This window comes from Mytilus trossulus, chromosome 6 (genome assembly GCF_036588685.1).
Source record: "Mytilus trossulus isolate FHL-02 chromosome 6, PNRI_Mtr1.1.1.hap1, whole genome shotgun sequence".
NCBI lineage: Eukaryota > Metazoa > Mollusca > Bivalvia > Mytilida > Mytilidae > Mytilus > Mytilus trossulus.
The window spans coordinates 10,748,847-10,767,621 of NC_086378.1; the positions used below are offsets into that span (position 1 = coordinate 10,748,847).

Consider the following 18,775-nt stretch of genomic DNA (forward strand, 5'->3'; position numbering starts at 1 on the left):
TAAAATAAAACTTTAACATGATACAGGATGGACGAAGAGAATGACTAACAGACAGGTCCATACCAGAAAACAATAATGCCCTTCTACTATCAAAGGAGTGGTGTCGTCTGTTACTCATACCAGAAAACAATAATGCCCTACTACTATCAAAGGAGTGGTGTCGTCTGTTATTCATACCAGAAAACAATAATGCCCTACTACTATCAAAGGAGTGGTGTCGTCTGTTACTCATACCAGAAAACAATAATGCCCTACTACTATCAAAGGAGTGGTGTCGTCTGTTACTCATACCAGAAAACAATAATGCCCTACTACTATCAAAGGAGTGGTGTCGTCTGTTACTCATACCAGAATACAATAATGCCCTACTACTATCAAAGGAGTGGTGTCGTCTGTTACTCATACCAGAAAACAATAATGCCCTACTACTATCAAAGGAGTGGTGTCAAAATGAAATACTGCCCTACTACTATCAAAGGAGTTGTGTCAAAATGAAATACTGCCCTACTACTATCAAAGGAGTGGCGTCAAAATGAAAATTTCACTGAAATAAATGTGACAGACATTTAAAAAAGCAATGATGAAACATCAAGCCTGAAAACAAAGCTCAACTAGAGATTCTGTTAATACTCTCATTCACAGCAAACAATCAAATACTAAAATATATCAATTTCTGGTCTTAAGCAACATCTTAATGGCAACATCAAACTGCAATTATACAAGTAATACTGTAAATTATGAAATTATTGGAGGCAGTTATTATTGTGATTTTGTCATTTGAGACTAAAATGACTTTTTGAATGCGATTTAAATGTTTGCGATTTTGAGAAAAATCTTGTTAAATTCATATAAAAGATTTCAATTATCCAGTTGCATTTTTCGCATTAAAAAACATCACAATAATTTCTGAATTTACAAAAGATTATTTTTTTTGAAAGATAAACTAGGAGAGTAATCTTTTAGCCAAATCTACAGTAGTTCACTGCTTTTCTACGTGTGTCTAAGAGCCAACAATAACATAAGTAAGAGCTTTTTTTTTTTCATGGCACAGCAAAACCAAAACATAAAAAACATTTTTTTTATATAGAATGTTTGCCATGAACAAGCTTGATACAAACAGAATATTTTCAGACTTGACATATTACCTGGTGAAAACTTTTCCTTTCAGTAAACTAGAATGCAATATGATATAAAATGATTTTTTTTACTGAAACTACAAATTTCTATTAATATATTTGATATTCAATGAAAACTTATGAGCAAAATGAATTACTTAAATAACAGCAAATTTAGATTTCATTGCTCTCAAGTTGAATTCATGATACTGTGGATTCATTCATTTTACAGGGAAACCAATTTTTGGGATTATGGAGAAAAAAAAACATATGAGTTGATATTTAATTTCATTTGAAAGTGTGCATACAAGCTTTTAGAAAAATCTGAAGTTCCTTAAACATTTATGCTTAAAATTTCTTTTAAATACAAAATCATCTAAAATTGGTATCCAAGAATAATTATAAATCCACAGTTAAATATCTGTCAAGCCTGAAAAGTACTCATAAACAGTTTTCAAATATGCAAATTTGAAAAATCAGCTAAATCCATTCTTTGCGATGTAAACTACAATAATAAGTAATAGTAAATAAAATTGAATTTTCTAATCATTCTATAACGATTATTAAACCATGTTTCTGGTGATGATTTTGACCAGGCTAAACAGATATTTCTGTTCATATTAAAAATGTTTTTCAGATATATACAAAATATGTAATGTAACAATAATAAGCTAATTTAAACATGAAAACTCATCTAGATTGTTTAAAATATGAATATGCATGATGTGAAGTTTATGAAAGAGGAGATAACTCTAACAAACTGAAGACTATATAAAATCTTATTTCAAATTTTTTCTTCATCAATGTTTCTGAACTTACTTTGTTGGTAATTTATATAGGTAGCCTTTGCCGTCACTACTCCAGACCAATACTTTATCTACACTAATGAAATCTCCGCCAGACCAGCGCTCACCACAACGATTAGACTCAGAACATAACAATGTAAAATCTCCTGCATCATATATCTGTAATGGAAAAAATGGCGGGTAACTTAATCATAAAAAAGAAATGTCAGTTTTCAATCACTTATCAAAATACGTTTATGTATAAAATATTTTTTTTACAAAACTGACTCATATATAAAACATATTTTTTATTCAGTATCATAAGGTATTGGTAAAACTGTTAAGTCAACAAAATTGACAAAGCAATCAATCAATACAAGTACATAAAAGCTATACATCTAGAGGTCGCATCTAGAGGTCGCATCAGTCAGTTGGATTTAGTGAAACGAAATTTCCTATATAGTTCAACAAGCGCTAGTCACTAGAGGGGTATAACTTTAAACATTTAAAGGAGTACATTTGGTATGTACCAAACAAGATATCTTGATACTTTAAAGTTCCAGTACTTCGAGCATATCAGTTATAAGACAACATAAATCCTAAATCTTCTACCAAATTTGTAAGTGGTGTTTTCAATTTTTGTTAATAACCTTGAAGTTTGGTGCATTACACCTTATCACTTTTTGTCTTTATTACTGTACATCACAAAGGTTCTTGTAAACTATTGATGTCATAATAGAAAATATCTGACACCACAATGTAAAGTGACTGTTGTGTGACGTCAATAAATCAAGAGACGCAGATATTCGGGTTAACAGGCGTGAACTTCCAAATAACAATAAGGTATATTTTTAAAATAAAGTAATTGATATATTAAATCATGAATTAAAGTGTAATATAATGAATTAAATGTGTTTTTTTTGTGTATGTGTATTTCTACTAACTTGATACACGTGTATTAATATTTTTTCTAACACTGATTCCCATCATATATAATTAATGCATATGAAGCTACATTTCTACTACCAAATTATATATGCAAATAATCAAATATGAAATGAACATAAAATCTACTGGAAAACAGAACAGTTTAACTAAAGTGATCCTGAAACAGACATTCAAAATAGCAAATCTACTTTGTTCCGACTTTGAAATATTGTGCTGAAAAAGCTAACAACGATTGATATTGAGTACAGTGATTATTATATTCAGGGCATTATTAATTTGAAACTTCTGCATCAATTATAATTCTACTGAATGATGTTTATTTTAATTTTCATGTACTGTGAATTCATTTATTTTCTTGGGTAACCATTTTGGAGGATTGAGTAATACTTGCATTTTCATGGATTTTTGGTTTCTTGGTTTTGCCAAAGTCTTAATAAAATTGAGAATGGAAATTGGGAATGATTGAAAGAGACAAAAAACCGACCAAACAGCAGAAAACAGCTGAATACAATCTTATAGAAAATTTAATAATAATATAATTCGTTGAAAATTTATATATTTATGGTTCACAAGTATCCACGAAAATTGGTATTGGACAAATAACAGTGAATTGTCAATTAGCAAATAAACTTTGTGTGGGCAAGTGTGAAGATAAATGTTGCATAAAATTATACTGCTTACAACTTTGGTTCCCTTCACAATATCATGATCCTGGTCACGGCACCATAATATTTTTAAGGAAACAAAAGTTGTTAACTGTATAATTGTATTGCAGTATTGTTAAGTCATTCTATTATGTTGTTGTTACTCTTCATCTCAATGTTTCTACTGCAAAACAATTATACAGCTTACAACTTTTGTTTCCTTCACAATATTATCCTGGTCACTGCACCATAATATTGTGAAGGAAACAAAAGTTTAAAGCTGTATTATTGTATTGCAGTAGCCACATTGAGATATAGAGTATCAATAACATAATAGAATAACGTTACAATAGAAGTTTCTTACGGCTCCACAATGTCGTGTTAAAGTTTGCGAGTTTCTCAACAACCTATATGTCAAAATGTGTCCTTATTAGCTATAGCTCATTGGTCTAATAAAATATATTTGGGTTTAATGTTAATACTGCCTATCTTCAGGTCTGAAGTCATGATCCATATCAATGTTGACACATTGTGAATAGCTGTCTTCTAAAAATATTCAAGATAGTGGTATTATAAATTTTGGAAATGCAGTCAGGCGTAAAATGGATTTTCAAATCTTCATTTATGGTCAACAAGTACTTTTAAAGCTACTTGCATTCTAAACAACAGTAAAAACAGGAAAAAGCTTTCTGACAGTAAATAACATTTATTTTTTTTATTTTCAAAAAGCATGACTCACAAATGATTAGCAATGCAAGAGGTCATTACATGTCAAGAAAAGACATATCCATACTAGTTCTGTCATTGATTGTTCAATATTTTGAACATACAATATATTTTACAGTCTCAGCTAAACAATACAGAAGTTTCATTTTATGTTCTAACATGCAGGCCTTACCAATAAACGTTTATCCTTAATTCTGTCATAGCATGATTTCACATCAAAATCATACACCTTTAAATCAAAATATGCAAATTTCTAATAAATCAAAACACTACCTTAAAGTGTTTCATAATACAATAAGTGTTTTAAATCATTTATCAAAAACATACAATCCGATACATGCATTTTTTTTTTTAAATCAGCAGCATTGAAGATGAAATGGCTTCTTACTGTCAATTGACCTAATATTTCAAATATGTATTTTTAATTTTTGTTTATTTAGATTATAAATGTTAGAGTAATACAAATAAGAGCTAGCAAACCTTTTTATTAAATGTATAAGACAAATTTCTAAGAGCATATCATTAGACATGTATAAGTAGAAAACTGCAATAATTTACATGAAAAATGAGAAGATAATCAATGAAGATTGGAATAAACTTTGATAAAAATAAAAAATAAATCGTATCTGAGATATACATATGTATATGAAAGTATTTTAAGCATCATAAGATTCTATTTAAAATCCTGATGTGTATAAATTAAAGCATGCTCATCAAACATGTTAACTCTATTTTCTGCCTAAGTTAAAAATTTCAAACATCTAATATCATTAAACAAGCAGTGAATAGAATTTAAAGATAAAAAGATATAAAATATAAAAATACAAGCAAACACCTTACCTTGAACAACCTATAATTTCGATTTTGTCCAATCACTAGCTTGCATTAAAACAATTTAACCAATCAGAATTCAGAAGATCTTACCTGCCAATACTTGGAACAGACTATAAGGACAGTCCTCTGGTTAAAAGTACAACATGTTAAAGTTTCTGCATTCAGACATCTTATCTGCTTAGATTCTTCTTCAAACACTGGCTGAGCCTATCACAAATATAGTTTATACAATGATCTATTTTGTCACTTTATATTGATTGCTATTCCCAGTGCAAAGATTCTAAGAAAAGTTGAGAGAAATATCTAGAAGCAAAAATCACATGTGATATCAATTTCTTAAAGGGCTTACATTGTAAACGTATATATTTCATAATTTGTTCCACCTTACAAATGTTCTACTTGAAACTTTGTTATAAACAATGTCATAAGATCTGTTCTGGAAGGAACAAATATTCTTTACCATATATTCCGTTAGGAAGTTGAAACATATTTATTCCAAAAGAAATAATATTTGTTCCAAATTTTATCACTTGAAGTAGACAGTTTCATTTCATATTTTAAACAATTCGAGAGTGAAAATATGGATTTTGGTTATTCATCTTTTATTCTTATTATCTGTAAACAGTATCTGTTTAATCAGAGCCATTCTACTACAAAATGGAAGTCAAGGTATTTGATTTTTGTATGGATTTTCATAACAAACCAGATGTGTCAATTAAAGAAGATAATGACATTTAGTTGATTCAATCAAAAATTCAAATCAATGATATTCTTAGAATTTAATTTCCTATCATTAGTTGATAATGATAATGTTTCTTTTTAAAATCCGGTGTAGTAATTATATACATAAACCAGTGTTTTTTCCCAGATAAATCAGTTAGCGTCTTGGTTAACAAGGAAATTTGAAATATCATCTTGATTCAAACAATTATAGCATCACATTCATAACATTATCTATATGAAAACCAATTCAGATAGAATCACATTCTAAAAATATAACATCACATTACCATGATGCTAAAAGGCCATGGGAACATCACTGGATAAAGATGTAAATAAACATTACAATAAGTATCTACCCTATTTTCATAACCAGTCAACATCCAGATCTTCACCGCACCAGAGTTGGTTATTGCCAACAAAACATCCTCTACAGAAAAAAAAAATAGTTCCATGTACAAAAGCATGATAAAAATATTAATGAACAAATCATACAATGCTTCAACTAAACTTTTGCATATAAATTAAGTAAGTGAATATTACATCATATTCAATGTGTCTGTCTATCATTCTATAGAGAAATTATCTAGATACAATTCATAATTCTTGTTTTCAAAATTCCAATAGGGAACATACTTTGTATAGTTGTATAAATAACCTATTTTTCACGACGTTACGGCCATTGGCCTTCTTCAGTTCTTTATTTTTCCTCTCAACTAGATGGCTGACATTACATTTGTATTTGAAAAGATTGAAAAGGAAATACAAATGTAATTTCAGCCATGTAGTTGAGAGGAAAAAGTAAAGAACTGAAGAAGGTCAATGGCAGAAACGTCTTGAAAAATTGGTTTATTTATACAATTATACAAATCATAATTGTTAAAACTTGTACATGTATATACAAATACTTTTTTATTATTCACATTTAGAAATAAACAAAATGCCTATAAAATAACTATTGGCATAAAAAAACTAAAAATAGCAAATGGATTAAAGAGACAACAAGCACACAGCTATTTAGCTATAGCATGTAACACTGCAAAGTTTCAATGTAATTTCAGTAAAATGCATTGATGTGTGTAGGTGAAGGTAATGTCTGATTAGCATGCATGCTAGCTGAACTGTGAAATCATTATAAGGTTTACTATACTACCCTCCTTTCAGAGTAGTCTAGTCCTTGAGTCAGAGATGGGTTATCTGTTGGACAAGTTTACTCTTGAAAGAGGGTAGACTAGTTTACCTAATCTAATAGTGAATTCACAGTAATAAGCAAGCTAACCAAAGTCATTACTTTTATCTTCATACTAGTACTCAATGCATTTTGCTATATAACGGAAAAAATATCTGCAGAAAACACTGACAAATGTTGATGGAATAACAATTGGATCCTCAAACATGGTTAAATTTATGACAAATTTTCATGGAATAACAATCCCCCAAACATTGTTAAAAATCTTGAAATTTGTACAGGAAAATCCACATATGACAAACTGCATATAATGTAATACATGTACATCATTATTTGTACAGGACTTTCAAGCAGTGAAAATATTCCATTTGATCATTTAGTAAGGAAAGGCAGTTTTATGCTGAAGATTTAGCAGAAAATTGATAAAGGTTTTCTAGATAGTAAAATTTTGTTTTCAACAAAAGCAATGATTTTTTATAGGTTATCAGAAATATTATAACATATTCATTTCTGCATTTAGGAAAGGTCTTACAGAGTTCCTAGCATTGACTAGATTTCTAATATCTTTTTTATATCACAAGTAATTTAGTAAAGCAATAATCTATCTTGATTGTTAGTTGGTACTGTGGAATTATTATTATTCCTCAGAATATAACCATGAATTTTAATATTCAACAAATTACAAATTTTTAATATGCTTTGTATATAAAGATTGGCCAAACCACGAAATCAAATATCCACGAAAATGGAAGTTTTCCTCAATCAACGAAAAATTGATCCCCAAGTAAATAAATGAATCCACAGTAGTAAGAAAAATGTGTAACAGCATCAAATAATTCAAAAGCATGTAAAGACTGTAAAAGTCTTTTTTACCATGGCTAAAAATTGCAATTGAAAGAAAAATAGGTTAATGAACATTGAAATCATTCATTTTCAATAGTTTTTATTTTATTTCAGTCACTCAAGTACTTACTCCTTTCATCTGAAAATAATTTCATTCAAATATATTTACAAATACAGAAGGAAAAATAAAACGCATATAAAACAAAATATATTGAAAAGCCATGTTTCAACTTTCTTGAAGAGTATATTTTAATGTTCAATCAGTTTCAATATTTTCTTTCATTGAACATGGTTTCAATTCTATCTGGCTAAATTTACTATCACAAAATTCTCTTTAAATGATATACAGTAAAACCTGCCTAAACAGTCACCTCATTTCAATGGTCACTTTTAGAATCTCCCAAATATCATCTCTTTTGAGTCACCTTATTATTATTTACAATTTTGTCAAGTTCTAAGCAAAGATCATTTTTATGTTTTAACAACCTTAATTCACCAATATGTAATCAAAACAAAAATATATGTATTCATTACCTTCAAAGTCAAAATGAGAATCAGAACATGTTTGCAGCCAAGACCATGAGGATAAGAGGCTTTTAGTGAAATCTTCTTGTCCCACTCCTTTACATTTTCATTTAAAACCATAACAACAACTTATTTCTATCTATCAATTTATGTATTTCAAAGTTTTCTTTAAATTTGTAATGCTAAATTCCAACAGCTTTTTTACTGCTTGCAAGAAAGTTATTTTACTATTTTAACCATTGTCATTAAAAGATTATGAAGAATGGAGATCAGTGTAACATTTGATAAAATCTTTATTTCAAGCACATAACCACAGTTTGTAAATTACATCAACTAATTTTTTTTCATGACTTTCACATGTAGAACAAGTGAAACTGTAAGCTACTGTCCACTGATGATACCCCCGCCGTAAGTGGATAATTTTAAAAGTATAGAAATATACAAGCGTTCAAAAATTTTCAACTTGGCTATCATGTGTAAAATCATACAAGTGGTCGGTTAACAGGAAGTTGTTGAGTGATAAATCTGAAAACCAATCACACGGTATAGCAGACTTATATAAACCCTAAAACCAAATTTCAGAAATCCTTGTATTGTAGTTCCTGAGAAAAATGTAAACAGATGGACTGACGGACAGACAGAGGTAAAACAATATACCCCCCTTTTCAAGGCGGGGGTATAATAAAAATAATGCAAATATAAATCATTACGAATACTCAAAACTAATATTTTTCTTTATTTATCTACATCAAGTAAACATAAGAATCGCGGAATTAAATTGCCTCAAAATGGACTAGAAAGGGATAAACAAGAAATAAAGTATCTGCTAAAATAAGTTGCTTTACATTACTTTAATAAAATCAATATAACACATTACCTTCTCTTTTTACTGGTCTGAGAACACAGCATGCACTTATCCAATCAGGCAATACTTTGGAACACAATGTGTACAAGGTGTCAAAGGTCAATGGGTCAATAATAAGAATTTCTGGATAATAACCATTACATACTAGACGTAGGTCTTTTGAGTTCTTAAAATAGTAAGACTGGAATAGAACAAACAATTTCTGTATTAACAATTTTTCATATTGAAATAACTCTATAAGAAATTATAGATGTCTTATATTTCTATATTATGCACACAATACTAGAATGATAGGAAACATTAATATAAATTTCATACTTCTGCTTCCCATTTGTTCACTATCAAATAGAATAGGATTCATTGCATATTTTCTTGATTGCATCTTCACTTTATGTAACTTTTCACTCAGGATTCTTACATTTTGGGTGCCATAAGTATATAAAGAACTGTTTTCCCTCCCATGGGACTTGAGTACAACCTTGGTTTTTGTTTTGAGTACAACCTTGGTGTTTGTTTTGAGGGCAAGTTGCTCAATCTCAAGTTTTATGTGTAGTGTTTTGTGCACTGTTGTTTGTCTTTTCTCTTTTAACAAATGTTTATTTTCTTTAACAGGTTTTTCATTGACTCCTTGGTATCTTCTCTCTGTTATTTACACTTGTGTAAAGGCATGAAAGGCAAGATATTATGTTAACCTTTACATGATTTCTTTGCTATGAGCAGCTTGGTTGCTACATGTATCTCAATGACATTTGCCAAAGATCTCCTTTTATTAATATCCACTTTTATTTAGTTATTCTTTTTATAATTGACTTTTACAATGTTTGTAAAGTCAAAGTCTATTTGTTTTCCTAACAGATGTTCCACTAGAAACTTCTTTATAAAGAATGTTATAATATCTATTTCTGTTGGAATAAAAAATATTGTACCCTTTAATCTGCTGGGAACATATACTGTAATATATATATTCCAGTAGAAATACTATTTGAGAACACTTTTTCCATTTGGAATTTATAATTATAAAGGAGATAGTGTTTCCAGTCCAGTAGTACTGTCCATACTTTACTATTAGCCTTATGAAGGAACTTGTTTTCCATGCCAGTAGTCCAGTCCATACTTTACTATCATCCTATTTACCTGCATGTTTGTGTGTGTGACTGTTAACTTGCTACATTCTACACATCTACCGTCACTTATATCCCAAAGGCACATCTCTCTGAAATTAGACATTACACTGATTCACAACAGGTTTTCATTTCATAATGGGTTATAAATCTAACTTTGTTTAACAAAAAAAAGAAAGTTTAGGATGATGTCCATTTCACTAACTTTCAAGAACTGCATCCTAAATGTATATATTTCTCCAGATGATAGTTGTCCTACATGTTCTCAAACCACATCTTTATAATACTCCTCCTATAGAAAATATGCTATTATAATATATACAGCCAATTTCCCTTTTACAAAAATAATTAAGGTTAAAATTACATCCTTTGTTGTAGCATCAATTTAACATCAAACTTTTTTTCTTCATATATGATGTAAAATGCTCCAGTCATGGAAACAAATGTACTGTAAGCAGGGGTGTGGAAATGCTATGCCTGACTCATACATTTGACCACCTGGACAAGTAATTGTTTCTGTCTCATTGATGTTAACCCATAACCTCCTTTACTTATTTGCATGAATACCATCAAAGTCAATCATTGTGTATATTGTGATGCAAAACAGTGTCAAGAACCATGTTTTATCCAGTAAAAATTATTGCATCAATATTTATTAGGAATTTCAGGGCAAGTAACTGTTTTTCTGGACAAGTCAGATTTACATTTATACTTGCCCTGGGACAAGTGCTCAACAAATATTTCCACACCCCTGAGACTGTAAGTAATAGTAGAACTACATAAATATAAATATACCCATTCTCTGAAGCACTGTTAGTAATAGTAGAACTACATAAATATAAATTTACCCATTCTCTGAAGCACTGACAACATATGGAGTTTCTGATTTGCTACTGCCTAAGGCTAAACAAGTGATTGCAGTAGTATGTCCAAATAGTAAACTTCTTGGAAATATCTAAAAATAAATTAACAACATACTTGCGTAAACTCTGGTTGAATTTTTATTGAGCAATCTATAACAATTTTTTTTTTACCTGTTTTTTTCCCCTGTTTTTTTTACCTTAACATTTGTATTCATCTTTTTCAACTTCATAAAATAAAGAATAAAGAACAATGGTGCATTTGTAACAGCCCCTATGTTCCATCAGCTAGTTTGTTAGTTCTGGTTTTGACTAATTTGCCAAAGAGGAACTTTGTGACTAGTTGATAAGTTCCTTTTGACTTTCTTAGTCAGTATCTTGGTTCCCCTTCGAGAGGTTCAAATATAATATGCTGCGCTTTTACTTTGTATCAATTCTCCAAATGGAACTTTGTGACTGGTTGAAAAGTTCCGTTGGAACTTTTGGGCTAGTTTGTCAGTTGCGGTTTTGACTAGTTTGGCAATAAGGAACTTTCTAACTAGTTGATATGTTCTGGTGGAAGTTTTAAACCAGAGGAAGAACAAAGTAACTAGTTAATAAGTTCCTCCGGAACTTTTTCAGCTAGTTAGTTCTTTCTGCCCAGACTTTCCAAAGCCGGAACAAAACAGCATTTACACATTTACCTGCCAATTTTCTGTGACATCCCATATACCAAGCTGTCCATCATTACATCCAGTGATAATAGTTCTCTGGTCAGGTGTCATCAACACCGCTGATATACAGTGAGTAGGACAGTTATCTCCCCATAATACCATCGGCACAACAAGATTTCCACCAGTAGACATTTTCAATTCTATCTGCAATTAAAGATAAAGGCAAATGTAAAAATATAACAAATTCAAGAATAATGTATGTGCAAGAAGTGTTGCATTAATGTCAATAAATCAGCAACCATGAATATATATGGCTTGATGTTACAACACAATAAAAACAGATATATAAATCTTGTTTTTCTGTCAAAATGTGTTGGCACTTGTACATGTGGACATAGACCTCCAACAAGAGTACAAAAGAGAAGTAACTCTTGCTTATTTTTTCATTTTCCAACATTTGCGCAGAAATCTCTTTCTTCCTTACTTCCAGTCTTGTTGGTCATGAGACTATGAGTAACAATAGAACAAGCATAGGAAATGTTATGGTATTTGTGTTTCTTTTTTAACATTAAAATATATATTAGAAATTACAAAATGTAATTGATACCGACTTATTCCCTTTCACAGGTAACATCAATAATGATGTGTAAGCTACAGAACAACTTTGTCAAATCGATTCATCCAGTAAGCTAATACCAAATGAACGCCCTTCCAGAAATAAAAACGAAAAGGCACTTATAATACCATCATGTAAAACAACTGTACGGCAGGAGTCGTTCTATTTAAGAACACCTTGCCCAACTCTACTGTCTGTGCCCTGAGTCCTGAATCTTTCAAGGCTCAGCTTCGTCATTAGATTTAAATGGCATGTTTTTAAATTGCACCTGTATATATATTAAATTGATCCCATTCTATTGGTTAATTAAATTTCAAAAATATTGCATGGGCTCACTCCAAAATGTGGCAGAATTGTCAACCAGTTGACAGTGGCCGCTTACCGGAAGAAGAACACCTGCCTCATACATGTCATATTAGCTGTGTATGTGGTATGGGCTTTGCTCATTGTTGAAAGCAGAATGGTGACCTACATGTACATTGTACATGTATAGTTGTAAATTTCTGTGTCATTTGGTCTCTTTTAGAGAGTTGTCTCATTGGCAATCATACCACATCTTCTTTTTATATATATATATGGTAAATGGTCAAAATCTGTATCCATATGAGTAAGTTAACTCGTACCAACGAAAACTTGTACAAATGTACCTTGTTAACTCGTACCAAAAAAGTTAACTCGTACCACTGGGAAGTCGTATCAGTGCAAAGTCGTACCATCAAAAATATATTAAAAATTATGAATATTTGATGGTATTTTTTGTTAACTTAATAAAACTAATGTTGAATTACTTGTCTACTGGATTTTATAGACAAAAATACGAATGTTTTTCTAAATAGCTTTACCGGTATTTTTTAAGCTGATCTTTCAAAGTAGTTATAATCCAGAAGAAAGAAAAAACATTGCTTTAACTGTACCTTAAGTTGAATATCAATATCAAAATTAAATTAATTAATGCTGTAATCCATGATCACAAATTGAATGTTTTGTTTACAATTGTTGAAAGCCATGTTCTTTTTGGCGGGAAAATTCGGGAACAGGAAACGGTTACATTTTATTGTAACTTGTTATTTATAAAAAGTCAGAATTTCATTTTGGAAATCATTTTGATTAACTGCTAGGATTTATTCATGAAGAATTAAAGAACCTTAGTGAGCACGCTCACATACCCCACGTCCCCACATTGTCATTGCAGAAATTAAATAAGTGAAAGAAAAAAAAATTGTATAAGAAAAATTAATTTCCTGCCAATATGCACATCTAAATAGTATGTCCTTATTATCTACAAAATTTCATGAAATTCTGTTGTGTGGTTTCAGAGGAGTTGAGATGACAAACTGTTGCAGAAGTACATTGAAGCAAATAAGTTTAAAGGGGCGTATTTATTTCTCCTAGAAAAAAAATTGAATCCCAATTTCACGTCGATATGCACAACTACATAGTATGTCCTTATTATCTGAAAAGGTTTCATGAAATTCTGTTGTGTGGTTTGAGAGGAGTTGCGATGACAAACTGTTGCAGTAGTTCATTATAGTAGATAAGTTCAAAGGGGCGTAACTCCTAGAAAAAAATGGAATCGCAATTTCACGTCGATATGCACAACTACATAGTATGTCCTTATTATCTGAAAAGGTTTCATGAAATTCTGTTGTGTGGTTTGAGAGGAGTTGCGATGACAAACTGTTGCAGTAGTACATTGAAGCAAATAAGTTCAAAGGGGCGTAACTCCTAGGGAAAAAATTGAATCGCAATTTCCTGTCGATATGCACAACTACATAGTATGTCCTTATTATCTGAAAAGGTTTCGTGAAATTCTGTTTTGTGGTTTGAGAGGAGTTGTGATGACAAACTGTTGCAGTAGTACATACAAGTAAATAAGTTCAAAGGGCGTAACTCCTAGAAAAAAAATTGAATCGCAATTTCCCCTCGATATGCACAACTACATAGTATGTCCTTATTATCTGAAAAGGTTTCGTGAAATTCTGTTGTGTGGTTTGAGAGGAGTTGCGATGACAAACTGTTGCAGTAGTACATTATAGTAAATAAGTTCGAAGGGGCGTAACTCCTAGAAAAAAAATTGAATCGCAATTTCCCGTCGATATGCACAACTACATAGTATGTCCTTACTATCTGAAAAGGTTTCGTGAAATTCTGTTGTGTGGTTTGAGAGGAGTTGCGATGACAAGAAACAGGACTGAAGGACGGATGGACGGACGGACTGACAGACGGACAGACGGGTCAAAAACATTATACCCTCCGCAACTCGTTGCGTGGGGTATAAGTATAATTACTTTGGAATGATTGAAAATTAAATTAACAGTAAAAGTTTAAAAAAAAAGTCTTTTCAAAGGAGACAACAAAGCAAATCTGCCACGGTATTTTCTATCCAATAGACAGGGAACATTAGCTACAAAGTGGTCATTGTACTTTCAAACTATATACATTTTACAGACTTGAGAGACATTGAGTGAAAGTAAATTACGTCATTAAACACCATTTATATGCATTTAAATAAGTTGGTACGAGTTAGCAGTGGTATGAGTTTGCACTGGTACGAGTTTTTCTAAAGTGGTACGAGTTGACGTTGGTACGAGTTTACAATGGTACGGGATAACTATAATTCAATTGAAGATACCAATTCTCGCTTGTACTCAACAGAAGAGAGCGTCACCTAGTGAAGGTGCTGGAGATCAGCCTTGAACTTGAAGCTCTTAACTATATTCAACTGTATAAAATTTATAAACTTCCCTAGTGATATGGAGGAGAAAATGTCATTATCATGATTATTCTGTAGTGTGCAGAACAAGAAGTTCAACTTGATTCCGTAGTGTGCAGAACAAGAAGTTCAACTTCATTCTGTTGTTTACAAGGCATATTTTTTCTTTATATATACCAAGGATTTGTATAGTTAGAAATCCTTGTATATACAGTAACAAATCATATTTTGTATTACTATTAGTGCCTGTGACAGTGTCAGTACTGAAACAGATGTCAGATGATCTAAAATACTTCTTATTTCTAATCAGTTCCACAATTCTTTGTAAGGGCAATGAGGGATAATGCTAACAGGTTAAATGCTAACAGGTGTGATTTACTTAATACAAACAATGGTCCCCTCTACATTTGAAGAAATACACAGAATTAACCAATAGGGTCAATATATGTTGATTTTCCGTAAAAAGTCAAATGATAATGTGCCTAACAGCTCCTTTTCCGGTTACTTACGACATAAAGTAATTCACAAAATGTTTTGATGTTAAATCTGAAATGCAGGTAGTTTTCAATCTTTAAAAATCAATTTGAAATAATAGGATATTGTTTCATTAACAAATCTAGATTACAAAATATAAAGCAAAAAAAATCATCTTGAGAGCATATCACTACGCATAAAACTAAGATAAAAAATGAAATCGGTGACGACTTTCATTCGGAAATAAATAAAGGCAACAGTAGTATACCGCTGTTCGAAACAAATCCGATTTTCAAGGTATAAATTTTTCGTAAATTTTTCATTACTATCAAAGGAACAAAACTGAGATAAAACATGATAATAACAAGATTGGTATAGTGAGACTCTCTCTCGGACTCTCTATACAAAGCCTTGATAACATTGAACTCAAGACCAGTTCTTATATTTTGGTTTGGACTTGTATTTACTAATGGTAATAATTCTAAGTATAAAAGTTACAGAGACAGCTAGGTCGGAGCTTTAACATAGAAATTACCTGATCCCTGTGGAGTATGAAAAGAATGTCCAGATTAATATAAAGTTAATCCCAGATAAACTGATAGGCAGTGGCTATTTGACCGGCACCGGCTAAATAGCAAATTTGCTATTTGACCGGCACCGGCAAAATAGCAAATTTGCTTTTTAGCCGGCACGGAATAAAACTGTACATTGATATGATTAGTGGAGAATAAAAAAAGCTTAATAATAATTTAAAATCATTTTATCACAATATCAAGCATTAAAAATACAGTACAATAAAAAAACTTTTAATTTTCAAATTAAAAATATTCTAAAAATCAAAATATTACTCTCATTTAGAAAAAAATATGTAAGGTTTTCGCGGAACCCAGTGCCTCGCCTACTTTTGCTGTTTTAGTTTAAACATATTTTATTTGCTGAATTAAAGCAAAATGGATTCATGAGACACAAGTAAATCATACTTATGAAGTCTTCTCCATAATACAATATAAAGTTACAATAATAGTATAATATAATGGACATGCATATAAAACAAACAGTTAATACAATATAATACTAGCTTTCATAGGTGAACAAAGAGGAGACAAAGTAAAAAAGGAAAAAGAAAGTTTGAAAAATCGTATACTTCTGTGACGATGACTTGTGGATTGATGACAACGATGACGTCCCGTGTCAGCAATAATAACGCTCTATCAAGGCATAAGAAATCTGTTTGACCTTTTTGTGTAATTTTGAACATGTTTGAAAATTTGAATATTTTGTTCATTCGAAAGTTCCAAGTGTCCGCAAATTAATAGTTTTGTATCTAAAACAACTTTTGCTGTAAATGGCAGGCTCAACAAAAACGAGGAAAAAACAATAAAAATGTTCCTCTTGATACTATCTTTTGATTGTAAGAACCTTCTGTCCAAGTTTGTTAAAAATCCATGATAGTTTATGAATCTAATAAATGTTTTAAAAACTTTAACTGCAGACTGTATGTAATGTTAACTGGAAGAAAATGTTCATGTATAAGTAAAATATAGATACACAGGTACAAAATATTAGTTAACAAAATTTCCTTCTAGATACAAGCTTCTGTCCAAGTTTCGTACTAATTAGAAATAAGATAAGAAAGTCATTAAATTTTTGAAAATTTAATCACAGAGTAAATGTGTTGCTTCCTGGCAAAAGATTTAAGTCCATTTAAAAGTACAAAACGGAAAAAATGGTGTTTTTTTTTACAAAGCTTACTTCTGGATACTATCCAAACATGCTGTTAATAACAACATTTCAATAACGAGAACAAGTTAAAGCAAGACCTGAACTTTTAACTGCCTCTTGTTTGGACTCAATTGTGAACATTGATTTAATAAAAAAGTATTGTCAAAAAGATGCATGGGAAGCTATCAAGGGCGTATATAAAGAGAAGAAAAAGAACCCTATCTACATATGCAAAATTTGCATATATGATGCAGATTCAAAGGAAGCCAGTGTAATGAGTAGTTCATGTTTGGAGTGGCGGTAACCTTTATCTTGTGCTAGACTAAAAAACGTTTCAAAGGTAAAAAATTGGTTTTGTAACAATTGCAAATGTTAAATCATGTGTCATTTTGAAATTCGTAGCAAATATAAAATTTATATTTGCTACGAATAATAAAAAAAAAAAGAAGATGTGGTATTATTGCCAATGAGACAACTACCCACAAAAGACCAAAATGACACAAACATTAACAAATATAGGTCACCGTACGGCCTTCAACAATGAGCAAAGCACATACAGCATAGTCAGCTATAATAGGCCCAGATAAGACAATTAATGTAAAACAATTCAAACGAGAAAACTAATTAACTTATTTATGTAAATTGAAAAAATGAACGAAAAACAAATGTAACACATAAACAAACGACAACCACTGAATTACAGTTCCTGACTTTAATAATGTCCTTTTTATGATGTACGTAGTTTTACAAATCACTATTTTATCGCATGGCAGGATATTTTGCACAGATTTGGGCATTAACTTTTTTATAAATATTTTAGAAAAGATATATTTAGTAAATTAATGTACAAATAAATCTGTTTTCATACTTTTAATTGATATTATAAAGTTAAAAATTATTAACATCTTCAATATTTTATTTTTTATTGTTCTATATTTTTAATGCTTGATATTGTGATAAAATTGTTTTAAATTATAATTGAAAAGTTTTTTATTCTCTATTAATCACATCAATGAACAGTTTTAATCAGTGCCGGCTAAATAGCGAATTTGCTATTTTGCCGGTGCCGGTCAAGTATCAAATTTGCTATTTAGCCGGTGCCGGTCAAATAGCCACTGCCATACTGATATGTACAGTTTATATACTAATTACGTACAGGCGCGGATCCTGTCATTTTGAAAAGGGGGCTTCCCAACCCAGGATAAAAAGGGGGCACTGGCTACATGGAAATGTAACAATAATAAAAATATTATTGTTCCATATTGGAGACATCTTCGCTAGCCAAGGGTTGAGATCCTCCAAGTGGATCGTAACCCTTGGCTAGCGAAGATGATGTTATATATATGGTACCTTTGATAACTTTTTACACCACTGTGTCGATGCCACTGTTGGTGGACGTTTTATGCCCGAGGATATCACCAG

The 18,775-nt window shown here is 30.8% G+C and overlaps 1 protein-coding gene across 6 annotated transcripts in view; it reads right to left on the reverse strand.

The window, feature by feature from the left end:
• The window catches only part of LOC134720777 (WD repeat-containing protein 7-like), a 45,327-nt gene extending 29,535 nt beyond the window's left edge, over positions 1-15,792 (reverse strand). Inside the window, exons 1-9 of one of the 6 annotated variants that reach the window (XM_063583272.1) lie at positions 15,667-15,792; positions 11,859-12,032; positions 11,164-11,270; positions 10,329-10,407; positions 9,207-9,375; positions 6,132-6,202; positions 5,143-5,259; positions 1,935-2,080; positions 1,146-1,172 (exon numbers count right to left, since the gene is read on the reverse strand). In XM_063583272.1, coding sequence (XP_063439342.1) covers positions 1,146-1,172; positions 1,935-2,080; positions 5,143-5,259; positions 6,132-6,202; positions 9,207-9,375; positions 10,329-10,407; positions 11,164-11,270; positions 11,859-12,020 — 878 coding nt within the window. In that variant the 5' untranslated portion in view covers positions 12,021-12,032; positions 15,667-15,792. The other 5 variants (XM_063583270.1, XM_063583269.1, XM_063583271.1 and 2 more) reach the window with 5 other exon arrangements.
• Between the last annotated feature and the right edge of the window lie 2,983 nt (positions 15,793-18,775).